The sequence below is a fragment of the Argopecten irradians genome, chromosome 4 (assembly GCF_041381155.1).
Source record: "Argopecten irradians isolate NY chromosome 4, Ai_NY, whole genome shotgun sequence".
Classification (NCBI taxonomy): domain Eukaryota; kingdom Metazoa; phylum Mollusca; class Bivalvia; order Pectinida; family Pectinidae; genus Argopecten; species Argopecten irradians.
In genome coordinates, this window is record NC_091137.1 from 36,902,718 (window position 1) to 36,919,719 (window position 17,002).

Sequence of the window (17,002 nt, forward strand, 5' to 3'; positions counted from 1 at the left end):
TTTTTGTCAAAATTGTTGGATTTTTCATCTGCGAAAATTTCTTGATATTAATGTCCAATGAAAATTAAGAGTTATTAGTCCTAGACTTTACGTCTCTGAGGTAACTTTGATTATTTTAAACAAATTTATATTTCTAAACTCAAAGGTGTGCGCCAAAGAGGTGACATCAGTCCGGTTGTCTTAAACCTCTGAAGTGGAGACTGTTATTCACTATGCGAGCTGTACTTGAGCGTGTCGCGGAATATTCGAGTCCTGTGTTTATGTAAGGGTACTAAAAGTTCTGCATAAAATCATCTTGAAAACCTTTGTACTCGGTAGATCATAACATGGAATGTTAAGATGTGTTAAATATAGATTTATACAATCACTGCGTATGTACATGTATATGCATATGTTTAAGTAGATGGAGATCATATACTGTATGGTTGTTAAATTTTGCGGGTGTAAAATTTCGCCATTTGGAGAACTTATTCGCGGGGATACAGAAAGACAGACAGACGGGGTGCGTATGTGCAGTTTTATTTCAAAATATCAAGTTCAAGACTGATCTACGAAAGAAAGGGTTATCACCTGTTTTGAGTTTTAAGCGCTTGATGTTTGGTTTTGGTTTTATTCACAGCCTATTATCAGCCAGGGTCATTCTAGGACGTGCCGTCGTTATTGGTGGAGGAAAGCCGGAGTATCCGAAGAAAAACCACCGGTCCAGCGGTAAGTACCTGACAACTGCCCCACTTGGGATTCGAACTAGCAAACCAGAGGCCAGGGCTTGTGGTAATATGTCAAGACATCTTAACCACTCGGCCATCGCGGCCCATTGAAGCGCTTGAGATTTATGCGCTTAACATCGGCTTTAGAATATATATGCAGTATTTGTTATATGTGTCTTGATTAAGCGTAGACTGCCTTGAAAATTCGACATACACGATTAGGATTTTTTCCTTGCCATATACAATTCATAACGTTATCCTGAACAATAAGAGTAAAATGGTACTTTAGACACTTTTTTCTCTCGACAAGAATAGATCTAAAATACTTTGATAATGTACGTGTACTTTCACGCTGTTTCAAGAAATGCCGCGACTTCGTTTGACGTACGCCAAAATAGCAACGTCATCAATTCCGACGTAAAACTGATGACGTCTCATCATTTGTGCCCATCGCGGGGTCAAACGACCCGTTTCAAGTGACTGTAACTGTAAGTATAAACTTTTTTTTTTAAATCTCGACTAATATACCGCTAAACATTTGTTATTTTAACATCACAATATAATAACATAATTTATAAAAAGATTTTTTAGAACTTTTCTGTGCGAATGTGAGAAAAACATAGATAGATAGGCCTAGTAGATTTCTATGTTTTATGCTGGTGTTGATCATTTTGGCATTTTTAAGCGGTTTTCATTATCAATATAAGGTACCGGTAATATATCGCATCGCATGTAGGCACATGAAATATCCAAAAATCTGTGAATAGGTATGAATAGGTGTTGCGTATTTCTATCGAATTCGCTTTCAATAACGAGCTTATTTCAACACACTTCTTAGTAAATAGTAAAAATTAAAGTAAAAAAACGAGGAATGCTTTTCATAAACAGTAGACGTAGTATCAAAAATGAAAATAAAGAATATTAAACATGACAGTGATATACAATATTTTCCCCATACAGCATATCCCTCGCGCTCGTGGCGAAATGCCTCCGCAAAACATTCAATCGAAAAGTTTGGCCGTAACTGCCTGGACAACATCGGAACAGGTGGACGAGGTCCGTGGAAAACTTCATCTTCAAGGTATTTACTCTAATTATTCTTCAATGTAGAAATAATATACTGTATTTTATTGTACAAATCTTTGGACCGGTGTAACGTTGAAAATGGACCTTCATTGAAAATTGACCTCGGGTCATTTTTGTGCATTCACATAAGTACCTGTTGCATAAACATAATTCTCGAATTCTGTTATCGCCATTCCTAATATAAGCCCCCCTTCTGTGCTGGTATCTTAATTACGTAATCACCGCGATTTGAATTGAAATTTTGTATTGTTATCATCTTTGTGTTGTTTTGTTATGTTGTGTGTTATTGGTGTGTTGTGTTGTATGTTGTTGGTTGGATGCTGTGTGGCTGTGTTTTGTGTGGTGTTGTGTTGTGTTTTTGTTGTGTGGTTGAGATGTGTGTTGTGTTGTTGTGTGTCGTGTTGTTGTGTGAAATGTTGTGTGTTGTTGTGTTGTGTGGTGTTGTGTTGTGGTTTTGTGAGGTGTGCGGCTGTGTTGTGTGTTGTTGTCGTGTGTTGTGTTGTGGTTGTGTTGTGTATTGTAGTGTTGTGTGATGTTGTGTTGTGTGATGTTGTGTTGTGTGATGTTGTGTTGTGTGATGTTGTGTTGTGTGATGTTGTGTTGTGTGGTGGTGTCGTGTGTTGTGTTTTGGTGGTGGTTGTGTGTTGTTGGGTGGTGTTGTATTGTTGTTGCGTGGTTGTGTGTTGTTGCGTGGTTGTGTGTTGTGGTGTGGTTGTGTTGTGTATTGTGGTGTGGTTGTGTTGTGTGTTGTTCTATTGTGTGATGTGTTGTTGTGTGATGTTTTGTTGTGATGTTGTGTTGTGTTTTCGTGTTTTGTGTGGTTGTGTTTTGTTGTGTTGTTGTTAGGTGGTGTTGTGTTGTTGTTGCGTGGTTGTGTGTTGTGGTGTGGTTGTGTTGTGTGTAGTGTGATATTGTGTGTGATGTGTTGTTGTGTTGTGTTATGTTATGTTGTGTGATGTTGTGGTGTTTTATTTTGTGTTGTGTTGTGTGTTGTTGTGTGATGTTGTGTTGTGTGGTTGTGTTGTACAAAAGATGTTAGGTGTCAATAGGATTAGACATCAGTCATAGCCTATCTTAGTCTTCTCCTGAGAAGGGTCACTTTTCAACGGGGTCCATTTTCAACGGGTCGGTGTGAACAGTGCGCTATTGTTCATTTTTCAACGGTTTTCGGGGTCATTTTTAAACGTTGAAAAATGACCGAGGTCAGTTTTCAACGGGGGTCCGTTTTCAACGTTACACCGGCAATCCGCCCGGGGGACGGGATCACTGCACGATCCTTGATCCTTCAGGAAAGGAACATGATCTTGGGCGGCACATGATCTTGCGCACTTGTAATTTCAGCTAATTTTAATAGAGTAACAAAATTGTTAAGACATAAAAAGCATAGAATGGTAATGTAAATTCTAATAAATCTCAGTTTTTAGTCTAAAATGCAGACGTACCATGTTACAATTGGGCGATAGTGGATGAATGGCGGAAAGTGACGTCTGATTAAAAAAGTCGCCAACATTTTTTCATTTGATAACTTAAAAAAATTGCGAACTGATTTGTAATTCAATCATTTTGTTTTTCATTGAAATTTGAATGGTCAGCTAAATAAATTGAATATCACGATATGATCAAAATTGGATTATAGTGTATTGCGCATTATTGTGTATCACGTGCCGTGTTTACTACCAGTTTATTTTTGGAATTAAAACTGAAAAAAAACCATTTGATTTTGGAAGGTAGTGAAAAACAAATGTTTGTTCCTTGATGTCACCATGATATAACAATTAATGAATATTTAATGAACGATCTATCGACTATGAAACTGTTAGGTGTGCAAGATCATGTGTCGGCATAGTATATCACCGGACACTATTTTTCTCCCAGTCATAACCACGTAACAATATCTTCACATGTGCAATATTTGATATTAGTAATTAACGCTGAATAAAATTTTGGTTATTCTTTCATTTTCATTTGTCTAGAACGCGATGCTAAAGCTTTTTATGAGAGTTCTGAAACCAAGAAGATCGAATTCGAACAATTGATCGCGAAACTACGGGCCGAGAACAAATTGAAGCGTGTTACTCTTGCGAAAAGCATCAATGTAAGTATATCTTCGTATAGTTTCAATGAAATTAAGACTGCATGGCATTGTTGTAGCAAATTTTATGTGTTTATATCTTACTTGAAACAATGTATATACAGTTAGCCTACAAAAATAAAGATAAAAACAATAAAAAAAACGTTTCAGCGTGATGCTATTCAGGGGCGTAGCTAGAGTCTTTTACATGTGCAAGCCCAGGCGAGGGGTCTGGGGGCCGCCTAGGCCCCCAGCGGGTCCAGGGCAGCGCCCGGGTTAGGGGGTTCAGGGGGGCGACCCCCCCCCGACGGAAAATCGTTTTAAGGAAATGTTTAGCACCGAAAATGATATTTGATAATGCTTGGTATTGCTAAACTATATTTATTAAAATCAAAGGTATAGGACTGTTTTCTACCTGTACCTGATAATTATGTGTTAATATTTAGTACTTAAAAAGTATATGAAAATCTCATGATAAGTCCTGCATGTATCTTGAGTGACTCTAATGGGATTTGATGATAGATTGACGGAACTTTCTTACGTTATCGAATTTTTTTATGTGTAAAAATCGAATTATACATATATGTGAAAAAATGAATGAATATAAAAACAGCGCCTCATATTGTAAGGCATAAAAGTCGCACTGATTGAAAAAATAGTATTTTGTCTTCTTAAAGTCTTTCTTGACGGGAAGTTTTAATTCTCTATACAATGTATCGCTCCAACAAGAGTATGTGTCAGTAGATTGTGCATTTAACGCATAACGTATTTTTCAGTATTATTAATTTTAGATAAATCATCTACGTAAACGTTTAGGTTATTTTACTTTGATTTTAATTTACATTCAAGACTTTGACGGATCTACATAGATGTTTTAACTTTACAAGACAATGAGTAACCCATACTAGGATTTTTTATGTGCAAGCCCGGGCTTTTTTTTTAAAGAGCAAGCTACGCCCCTGCTATTGCACAAGAAAATTGGAAATATGTGTAGAAAATGACTATTCAGTTCAGTTAAGGAAGGTTATCACATGATTTGCTTCTCATTTCATCATTAGGGCGACGAGAAGGTCATACGGTCTGTTTTCCAGAACCGACGAAAAGAACTCCTTTCTATGCAAAGATACACCGTGGAGGTATGTATTGGCACGTATTCCGGAAAATAAGTATGATTGGTTCACGCATTTATATTAAACTTAACTCACCTAAAACGGAATAATAATAACGATTGAGTTACTCATTTATCAGAAGTGTAATTTACTCCAAGCGGAATTATAATTACGATTGAGTCACTCATCTATCATAAGTATAATTGACTCAAAACGGAATTATAACTATGATTGACTCGGTCTTTTAATAAAAGTGTGATTACCTTATAGCAGAAAAAATATATTATTTGTATAATTGACATGTATATTATTAATCTTTGAGTTTGTTTGACAGCAAGCTATAAATACGATGGACCAGGAGGTCTGCGAGGCGAGTAAACGATTGAATGATCTGCAGTACCAACGCAACCAGCGCGAGGCAAGACTGAGTGAGTTACACGTCACTGCGAAACAAATGAAGACTATAAATAACACCGACTACAATATCGACCGAGGAAAGGTACGTAACACAGAAAACAATATCAACCGAGAAAAGGTACGTATAACACAGAATACAATATAGACCGAGAAAAGGTACGAAACACAGAATACAATATAGACTGGGAAAGGTACATAACACTGAATACAATATCGATCGCGAAAAGGTACGCAACAGAATACAATATAGACCGAGAAAAGGTACGTAACACAGAAAACAATATCGACCGAGAAAAGGTACGTAACACAGAAAACAATATAGACCGAGAAAAGGTACGAAACACAGAATACAATATAGACTGGGAAAGGTACATAACACTGAATACAATATCGATCGCGAAAAGGTACGCAACAGAATACAATATAGACCGAGAAAAGGTACGTAACACAGAAAACAATATCGACCGAGAAAAGGTACGTAACACAGAAAACAATATAGACCGAGACAAGGTACGTAACACAGAAAACAATATAGACCGAGAAAAGGTACGTAACACAGAAAACAATATCGACCGAGAAAAGGTACGCAACAGAATACAATATAGACCGAGAAAAGGTACGTAACACAGAAAACAATATCGACCGAGAAAAGGTACGTAACACAGAAAACAATATCGACCGAGAAAAGGTACGTAACACAAAAAACAATATCGACCGAGAAAAGGTACGTAACGCAGAAAACAATATAGACCGAGAAAAGGTACGAAACACAGAATACAATATAGACCGGGAAAGGTACGTAACACAGAATACAATATAGACTGGGAAATGTACATAACACTGAATACAATATCGATCGAGAAAAGGTACGCAACAGAATACAATATAGACCGAGAAAAGGTACGTAACACAGAAAACAATATCGACCGAGAAAAGGTACGTAACACAGAAAACAATATAGACCGAGAAAAGGTACGAAACACAGAATACAATATCGACCGAGAAAAGGTACGTAACACAGAAAACAATATAGACCGAGAAAAGGTACGTAACACAGAAAACAATATAGACCGAGACAAGGTACGTAACACAGAAAACAATATAGACCGAGAAAAGGTACGTAACACAGAAAACAATATCGACCGAGAAAAGGTACGCAACAGAAAACAATATCGACCGAGAAAAGGTACGTAACACAGAAAACAATATCGACCGAGAAAAGGTACGTAACGCAGAAAACAATATCGACCGAGAAAAGGTACGTAACACAAAAAACAATATCGACCGAGAAAAGGTACGTAACGCAGAAAACAATATAGACCGAGAAAAGGTACGAAACACAGAATACAATATAGACTGGGAAAGGTACATAACACTGAATACAATATCGATCGAGAAAAGGTACGCAACAGAATACAATATAGACCGAGAAAAGGTACGCATCAGAATACAATATCGGCCGAGAAAAGGTTCGCAACAGAATACAATATAGACCGAGAAAAGAGAAACACAGAATATAATATAGACCGAGAAAAGGTATGTAACACAGAATATAATAAAGACCGAGAAAAGGTATGTAACACAGAATATGATATAAACTAGGAGAAGGCACATAACGCAATAACAGTATAGACAGAGGAAAAATACATAAACCGAGAGAATGTATACAACACAAAATACATTAGAGACCAAGAAAAGCTACAGAAAGTAAAAAAGAAAACGCAATGCATAATACAATATAGACCGAGAAGGCACGTAATGCACAACGCGATATAAAGGCAAGGTACACATAGACAAAGACAAGGTACGCAACGCATAATATAGTATAGACCGAGGCAAGGTACGCAACGCATAATATAGTATAGACCGAGGCAAGGTACGCAACGCAAAGACAAGGTACGCAACGCATAATATAGTATAGACCGAGGCAAGGTACGCAACGCATAATATAGTATAGACCGAGGCAAGGTACGCAACGCATAATATAGTATAGACCGAGGCAAGGTACGCAACACATAATATAGTATAGACCGACGCAAGGTAGGCAACGCATAATATAGTATAGACCGACGTAAGGTAGGCAACGCATAATATAGTATAGACCGAGGCAAGGTACGCAACACAAAATAGGCATACAGTGCACTATACAACATGTAATGCAGGATATAATGTAAACATAGAAATAAGACAGGTAACACTGACACCATTAGACTATTACTAGCAATAATATAGACCAGGAAAGGTACAATGTACCTAATATAAGTTGTATTATTAACCAAAATAAGACAGTATTTTGAGTAATTTTGACTGATTTCTGTCATGATGTTTCATGATGTCATTGCAAATCTAAATGTGTTCTTTTTGGAAACTATTCATGTTTACTTGTTTGTGAAAATGACGAAAATCTCTTTGAGATAAAAGCATATGCCAAGAAGATTTTACACAAACTCTAACATATTTTATGTGATTACTTGACATTGCAAAACATACTATAAGGCTTTTGAACTTGGATAGTAGCACCACCAACAAATCATAGTAAACACAAAGACAAATGTGATTAACCACTTCGCTGTTTAATTTACAGGAAATCCGTCGACTTCAGAATGAGATGGACAAAGCGCGAATTAAGTACGAAGCGGCCCGCAACATCTCACGGCGATACGAGGAAATCATGATGCACATGCAAGAGGTTTGTTTGAAAACTACATGTCGGAAAGTTAAGCAATTAACTAGCGCAACATAACATGTTAACAAACGCAAATCCGACATCAAATGACCCCATCTGAATTTTGACGTATATTCTTTTTGGATTTACATCAAATTAAGAAAAGAAAGCTAAATAGTTACATCGTGTTTTATTTTTTTTATATTTGAAAATGACTTGTTGCTTTTGAAGGAGGTGCGGAACTATCCTGCACGCCTTGATCTGTTGGAGCAGATTGTCAGTGACGCTTCGTCAGAGCTGAGTGTATTACACCAGATGAATGAAAAGGCGATCAAAGCCAGCGAGGAGTCAAGGGTAAGTAAAGATATAAAGAAATTGTTAGTCATAAACTATAACATACATTTACAACATGAGCCTAGTTGTAAAAATGTGAGATACTAGTCGCACATGACATGTTTCTAGTTGCAAGTATGGTTTTCAAATGTTGCAAGTAAAAACAAAGCGTTACTGTACAACGCACTTATTTAGCGGTAGTTTTATTTCAGCACTTTTCGCACTGTCTTCGAAGCTCTATTTCATTTCAACATTCGTGAAAATAGTAATTCTGGTATTAAACCAGATAATAATTGAGCTAATTTATATCAGCGCTAGGTTATCATAATTTACATTTTTTCACATTTATTCTTAAATTTGGCAGCAATAGAATACGTACGTTTATATCAAATGCAAAATTGTAAAGCAACCATTGTGGTTCGTCCTATCTCAATTAATCACAAAGACAGCTTGTCAAGTTATGTAAGCATCTGAAGTCCGATAGATAATGTCATACAAAAATAATAAAAACGCCTCTCTGATTGGCTAAACATCATATGAACGTGCCTTTGCTTCCCTTTACAGAAAGACCTACACGTGATGGAGCGAGAGATGTACCAGGCCAAACGTGCACGGGACATGCAACTGAATGAAACGAGGAAAGAAGTGGAGAGAAGAAAGGAGACATCCGAACGCGCTGAAAAACGGGTGAGTAGTAAAGAATTAAGGGACATGTTAAACTATATCCTTGTTAGTGGATCCAAAAACATTTATTTAAAGTGAATAGTCGGGCAAAGAAAACCAGTCTAAATGCGTTCATTTGCCTTCCAAAAGTTCTCACATATTAATACGACGGTCAAGTTCTGCTTAGTTTCCCAGTTCTGACCATTAAAGTAAAGAAAAGTTGAAAGCATTGAAAGCGAGGCTGTGTGGAAATGTAACCACGGACATAGTGAGCCGGGAGGACGTTTTAGAATTTCCATACTTTAAATTAATTTCTTCGTACGCAGACAGATTTTGACGAGAGATTTTTATTTTTCCATTCCAAAAGAAATTATACTGGATACATTCACACCATTTTTACCGACTTTATCCATCCTTGCACGACTGTTCACTTTAATAGTAATGCGTTCGTTTGTTTTCATTTATGCTCATTTACGTTCTTTCATGGTTTTTGCAGGCTAAAGTCAATCTTATCGCTGACACGACTGGTGAGTAAAATATGTTACTTCATTTTTTACAACAAATATACCGTTTCCTCAGTCATGCATGTGCCATCGACGTTAAAGTCCATTCATTAAAAATATTTTCACCTAAGATAATAGACGCAAACAAACGGTTGCCAAAACACTTGATCTAATTCGAAGTCCTTTTGAAAGCAGTTAGTTTAAGTATACACGAGTAAAAGGTAATCTAATTGGCTTATTTCGAAACACATTTTACCACTTTTAGATACCAAGGCGGCCAGACTCCAACAGGAGAAAGCCGAGCGTCAGGAAAAGATCCTGGAGCTGGAGATGGGATTCGAGAAGATTAAAAGTGCCATTAATGTTTCCGACATTGATGTAAGTAACTTTGGTATCAATGGTTCTCTAAAATTTCATAAATTGTGCATATTAGATCATTCATCGAAGTACACTTAAGGTAGAATCCGAAAAACAACAAATCCGGGTCATTCTCCTTAAGAAAGCATACAAAAAGTTCAGGAAAATTCTGTTTAGTTCCATCCTAGCAATTATGATAACCAGTTTTGATCACTTCGGTTTAGTTCCATCTTAGAGTTTATGATAACCAGTTTTGATTACTTTCGGTTTAGTTCCATCCTAGCGATTATGATAACCATCACGTTTAGTCTTCATGGCCATGTCCGGTTTAATATACTAATAATACGTTAATATAATAATATTACATGTACTAATGGTTGTTTTATCTCGAAATTACAAAGAAAACCTTTAGTTCAATTCTGTTCTGTATGGTATAGCGAGAAAATTCAAACACATTTGTCAATAAAAGTATATCAGTGTCTTTCACACGAATATTGTTAAACTTTCTTTGATGTCATGTGACCAATGCACGTGTTGGGTATTTTTAGGACGTGGTGATGCGTGTTCTGAACCAGGACGATACAACCAAAAGAATCAAAGCGCAAGAGAAGGAAAAAATATATAATAAAAGAGAACTTCTGGCCGAACAAAAGAAACTTTGTGTAGTATTCGATGATATTAAGTTTACCAGTCAACGACAGCTCACAAAGTAAGCAACTGAAAACGGATACCACGCCAAATACAACCAGTTTAACTGTATCGTACTCAAATCGAAACTAAATTTAGACCAATTTCCCAACCTAGGGTTAACTTAAGCAATGACATTTTTGCATATTATGTCAGTTGAAAATAACTTTGTCTGATCATTCAGACAAATATTTGAATATTTTGGGTTTAATGTTTTCATTCCTTTGGCTCATAACACATGGGATTGTAGTCCAAAGACGATCGATCCGTTACCAATAGAATTTCTTACTAAATCAGATACCAGGTAGTCAGAGATATTCAGACTCTGCTATTATGAAAATGGTGATGGTGAAGGAAGTCTCAAAATAAACAACACATGGTGTAATTTGATTCAGGGCCAGGGAAAGTCTAGACGAACTTCAGGCGAGTCTGGCTAGGAAAGATAAACTCTGGGAGAAGACTAACGAGACTCTAAAGGCCAGCGACAGCCTCCTTTTGGACATCCAGTCTGGCATCGCTACACTGAACGAGAAACTCAAGGATGTCAAACTTAAGCCCGTAAGTAATTAAAAAGGCCTGAAGTTCGATATTGGCATCGCTAGGCTGAATGAGAAAACGTAAATCGGTAAGTACATTATCAAGTAATGAAGAAGCCTAAAGTCTTTCAATATTGGCACTCAAGGATGTTAAACTTACAACAGTAAGTACATTATCATGTGATGAACAGAAGAAGCATGATATCTTTAGATATTGGACTGGACACTGGACTAGAAACTAAAGATAACCAAGTTATAACGGCAGCAATATTAACCGAAGTCTTTCGACACGAGTGTCTTTTTTTAACTCTTTCGTAAACGGACGTATCATTTGAAGTTATATAGTCATTAGAGTAAATTGTACCAGATCTATGAATACTGTTTTCTGGGGTTTTTCCCATTGTGTATTATTTAAGCATTGACGAACGTCTTTCAGTTGGCATTCATAGCCAAAATGAATGCCAACTGAACAGAGGCGAATTCCATGAAGCTCGCTAGCACTTTATCGTCAAGGATGAAACAGCCATTTGAACAGCCGCTTTCCGTTATCGCTGGCATGACAATTGTGACGTCACAATGACACTGACATCATAATAAGCGATTGATGTTCATTTTCTATATGACTGCCAACTGCGCTTGGTAAGGTTACATAGTAGGACTGCAGTGAAAATGTAAACATTGTTAAAATTACAACGTAATGTCTAAGTAGCAACATAAAGAATATATAGTAAGAACAAACTTAACCATAAAAGGACAAAATCATTTACTCCAGGAACACGTGCAGTCCAGTCGCGTGCTACATTCATGCGGTACAATGGTGAGGTCAAAAATGTGTTAAAACAATACAAAAACTTTATTTGTTGTTCTCTTTATTTGACCATTATAATGCCTCCTGGTTCTTCCTATTTCAGCCCTTCCATAACTTTACGACTGGAGATCCCGTGAAAGATCTGCTCAACTGCTCCCGGAAGTTGGACAAACTACAGACGGAGCTGGCATTACAGGAAGGAGCGGCCCCTCGAGTGGATCAGAATAAGGTAGAGTACACAAGGGTCATCATACGGGTAACTTACAAATGCATGATGGAAGGAAGGTGGCGATATGGTGCGCTTTGTGATATTCGTGTTAATTTGTCAGACACTGTACTAATTCGAAACCCTTTAAGCAGCACCCACTATATGTTGAAGAATTTAAGTAATTATCCTACTTAAGTATATCAATAAGATTAAATTCCTGGTCCATTCCATTTCGTACTATATAAAACCATTGGGGCTACTTATACATGTAGCTGAACAGAAATTGACGGCTCGCCAGCTGACAATCAAAGAGCTTTGCATTTTGATTTGTGTATGCTACGTTATTGAATAGGTACCCGTGCGTGTGCAAGCACGTAGCATGGCTACATACCACCTCGTGGTTGGTAAATGGTCATTATAAGATGGCGAACAAAACGGTTTCAAGTAGGTAGGTCAAAGTCGGAACAATAGAAGTATTTACGCATACAAAATAAAATGCAAGAATGTCAAAACATTTTAAAGGATGGCCAAAATGATGTTGCGTTAGTTTTTCATAAATCGGATGAATTTGCAGCGAAAATACTTCCATTTATAATAAAATAGTTATTTATGGGGAAAAGTCTCTTTCTGGTGGTTCTATCGAAGGATAAAGTTGAGTAGGGTATCGATATTTGGAATGGACCGCGAAGCGGTCCATGAAACAAATATCGATACCCTACTCAACTTTATCCTTCGATAGAACCACCAGAAAGAGACTTTAATCCTTATATTTACAGTCTTAACTATTATTTTCATAGCTCAAAATTTACCCTTAATAGTGTTTATGGCATTTATAAGACTAAAATTGAATTATATCGTTTGGTTCCGACAGGCATTTCGAACAGCCACTTGAAGTGGCGGAAATTCCCGCCAATTTATCAATGAACATACCAATAAAATGAGTTCCGTCTGATGAAGCATATATCTGAGGTTTTCCCGGTATGGAACTATAAATCATTTTATTTATCTGTTGTTAAAAACACCATGGTGCAAAGCAGTTTGGTTTTAATATTTTGCTTCGTATGATTTCACACGCTTACACAATTCATAACGTGGCAGGATATTTAGTCCTACTCTCGCCGATTCACAGTAGATTCTAGATAACGTACAGGACTTGTCTGTCCGCCGAGGTGAACAAAAATGCATTGTCGTGCTAGGTCGTTTTGGTTACACTTATCCAACTCAAATACTGACGTGTTCTGACATATCTTATCCATTCGCGTACAACCAAAGATGTTAAAAATACGAATATAATGTAGATCTAGGCTACATGTTGTAGAGAACAACACAGACTCACAGACACACAACATGTAAACATTGCGACGTCATCGGAATGTGCAAAACTGTACATTGTACAACATTATTTATTTATCATACGCACGGAAGCATTGCTCAAAGAGGTACGGTAGTAACATAAACAATGTAACTTTTCTACATTTGTATTTACACAAGTACATGTATATGTGTTCAAACCTATTTTGATACATGTACATGTTCATCGAACGTACGTCCGGTTGCAGCGAAAATACTTCCATTTATAATAAAATAGTTATTTATGGGGAAATGCTGAATCCAGTAAAAATCACAAAGCAAATGGCCATCGTCACCATACAGGTTGTAGGTACATGTACATAATTCATAGAAACCATAGTTAAAACCTGACTGTTTAGTTTAATGCCTGATCAGGATGGATCCCCAGAGGTAGTCCCACATTGTGCTCGCACACTCACGTGTCATTATTCAGTGTCAGAGCATTCACAATGCAACATCACGTTCGATACCTGGACGGTTTAAATTGCCAGCATGCGATCCGTCTAATCATGCACAAACTACTATGTAATGTATTAAGTTAACAAGAGGCCCAGAGGGCCTGTATCGCTCACCTGGTTTTTGTTAATAATTATCACAAGACTCTGACAATTAGAAAAATAAGCAAAATTGACTCCCAAAGTTTAATTTTGAATCACAACCATACAATGATGCTATTGATACCATACAAATATGCTATCCAATTCATAGGTTCAGAGACAAAGTAATTTATATGAAAGTAGTAGCCTAATTGACCTTTTTGACCTCGCATCTATTGCCGTCTAAGGCCCCGGGGGTCAGCCCTATCATTTGTACAATTTCAAATCCCAACCCTATAAGGATGCTACCATTGCATTATAAGTGCTCTTCCATTCTTAGTTGCAGAGAAGAAGTCGTTTATATGGAAATAGCTAAATTAACCACTTTTGACCCCACCCTTCAGGCCCCCAGGGGGTCAGCCCCATCATTTGCAAAATTTTGAATCCAAACCCTATAAGGATGTAACCATTGCATTATGAGCGTAATCCCATGTTAAGTTGCAGAGAAAAAGTCATTTATATGGAAATTGACCACTTTTGACCCCGCCCCTCAGGCCCCCGGGGGGTCAGCCCCATCATTTGCACAATTTGGAATCCCCACCCTATAAGGATGCTACCATTGCATTATGGGTGCTATACCATGCTTAGTTGCAGAGAAGAAGTCATTTATATGGAAATAGCCAAATTGACCCCTTTTGACCCCGCCCCTCAGGCCCCCGGGGGGTCAGCCCTATCATTTGCACAATTTTGAATCCCCACACTATAAGGATGCTACCATTGTATTATGGGTGCTATACCATGCTTAGTTTCAGAGAAGAAGTCGTTTATATGGAAATAGCCAAATTGGCCCCTTTTGACCCCGCCCCTCAGGCCCCCGGGGGGGGTCAGCCCTATCATTTGCACAATTTGGAATCCCCACCCTATAAGGATGCTACCATTGCATTATGGGTGCTATACCACGCTTAGTTGCAGAGAAGAAGTCATTTATATGGAAAAAGCCAAATTGACCCCTTTTGACCCCGCCCCTCAAGCCCCCGGGGGGGTCAGCCCTATCATTTGCACAATTTTGAATCCCCACCCTATAAGGATGCTACCATTGCATTATGGGTGCTATACCATGCTTAGTTTCAGAGAAGAAGTCGTTTATATGGAAATAGCCAAATTGGCCCCTTTTGACCCCGCCCCTCAGGCTCCCCGGGGGTCAGCCCTATCATTTGTACAATTTTGAATCCCCACCCTATAACGATACTACCATTGCATTATGAGTGCTATCTCTTGCTTAGTTTCAGAGAAGAAGTCGTTTTATGGAAATAGCCAAATTGACCCCATTTGACCCCGCCCCTCAGGCCCCCGGGGGGTCAGCCCCATCATTTGTACAATTTTGAATCCCCACCCTATAAGGATGCTACCATTGCATTATGGGTGCTATCCCATGCTTGGTTTCAGAGAAGAAGTCGTTTATATGGAAATAGCCAAATTGACCCCTTTTGGCCCCGCCCCTCAGGCCCCCGTGGGATCAGCCCCATCATTTGTACAATTTTCAGTTAGTAGCCCATAAGGATGCTACCAGTCAAATTTTGTTGAAATCCGACCAGCGGTTATGGAGAAGAAGTCGATTGTTGACGGACGACGGACGACGGACGCGGACGCCGGACGCCGGACGCTGCGGTATCCCATAAGCTCACCTCGGTCCTTCGGACCAGGTGAGCTAAAAATGACGACCATATTTTTTGGCATGACTTTATTTGACCGTACAATTAAACAGGAATTTTATTCTTTCCTCAGCTTCACGAGTTCCTGGAGAGTCGTCTGCCACCCTCCAATATCAGAATAAAAGTCGATGTGGATGACGGAAGTGATGAAGACGACTTCCACTTCGACCATGATCAGGAAAATGAAGGTCTGTTGTCTCGTGAGGATATCAAGCGTTTGGGTCAAGAAATGCTCAACTCCAAACTTAGACCAAAGAAAAAGCGGTCCAAAAAGCGCGCGAACTAAAACACTATAGCAACAGACGATAGGGGATATACTGGCAAGGTTACGTTATTTTTTTACATCGTTTTTGTTTTCCTTTCCTTTCAAAATCATGTAAAATAAAATTCAATTTTTTTTCCACTTTTTCCCGGTTCTTTCAATATCTTTAAATTCCTCCCATTTGATTTTTTTTTTTTCCAAAATTATTTTTTTTTTCTATGCTGCATTTGTTTTTTTGTGTTTATTCTTTTTTTTTTTGTATTTTTTTGTGTATAGACACTATGTGTAGTTAAATGTCGAGTTTACTGTAAATCATTACTTCAATTCCAATAACAATGCCTTGTCATAATCGTTTTCCAGATCGGGGTTCAACTTCATCGAAAGTCATAACAAAAAATCAAAAAAATAGTTGTGTGCACGATTTTATACTATCTGATTTGAGCTAATAAATTAACTCTTTTTCGATATAAATGAATTTGAAAAGGTTTAAACCTTAGCTTGTTAACCTGAGTTGCATTTTCGAATATGTTTTAATCATTTGTTGTGTTGTTTTCTTGTTTTATTTCATTTAGTGTTGTGCCAGTTTCATGTGAAAATGTTTGTACGATTTTTTTCCCCATTTTTTTTTCTTCGCTTCTTTTTTGCGTTTTTGGTTTTTGTTTTTCGTCAATGATTTTAGGCAATCAAATATTTCTAGCGACACGTTAAAAAAACAACGTAACCAATGCGAGGTATCCTCTTTCGTCACTTTTCTCTTTAAAAGAATGCAACACCAACGAAGAAATAAATATAACTCAAGCAATGAATGAACTCTCCTAGTTTTGCTTTGTGACAAGCTTATATGCATCATATTGAAGAGGTCTGAATGACCATAATCGCCTCCCTGATGGTAAGTAAACAAATTCTATTCTCCCATGGCTTGAGGATAATTGTTCGTTGTACAATGTATGTGAGATGCCCTGTGTAATACAAAGTACTGAATTCGAAGGCAC

At 37.7% G+C, this 17,002-nt stretch overlaps 1 protein-coding gene across 1 annotated transcript; it reads left to right on the forward strand.

Annotated features, from left to right (window-relative positions):
• Positions 1 to 1,052: 1,052 nt before the first annotated feature.
• LOC138321530 (outer dynein arm-docking complex subunit 3-like) lies at positions 1,053 to 16,816 on the forward strand. Its single transcript, XM_069265278.1, has 14 exons — positions 1,053 to 1,195; positions 1,668 to 1,788; positions 3,767 to 3,888; positions 4,923 to 5,000; positions 5,308 to 5,472; positions 7,975 to 8,079; positions 8,287 to 8,409; positions 8,953 to 9,075; positions 9,548 to 9,578; positions 9,820 to 9,932; positions 10,460 to 10,620; positions 10,994 to 11,156; positions 12,046 to 12,171; positions 15,822 to 16,816. The coding sequence occupies exons 2-14, from the start codon at positions 1,692 to 1,694 to the stop codon at positions 16,032 to 16,034; spliced, it is 1,620 nt and encodes a 539-aa protein (XP_069121379.1). The 5' UTR covers positions 1,053 to 1,195; positions 1,668 to 1,691; the 3' UTR covers positions 16,035 to 16,816.
• The last annotated feature ends 186 nt before the right edge of the window (positions 16,817 to 17,002 follow it).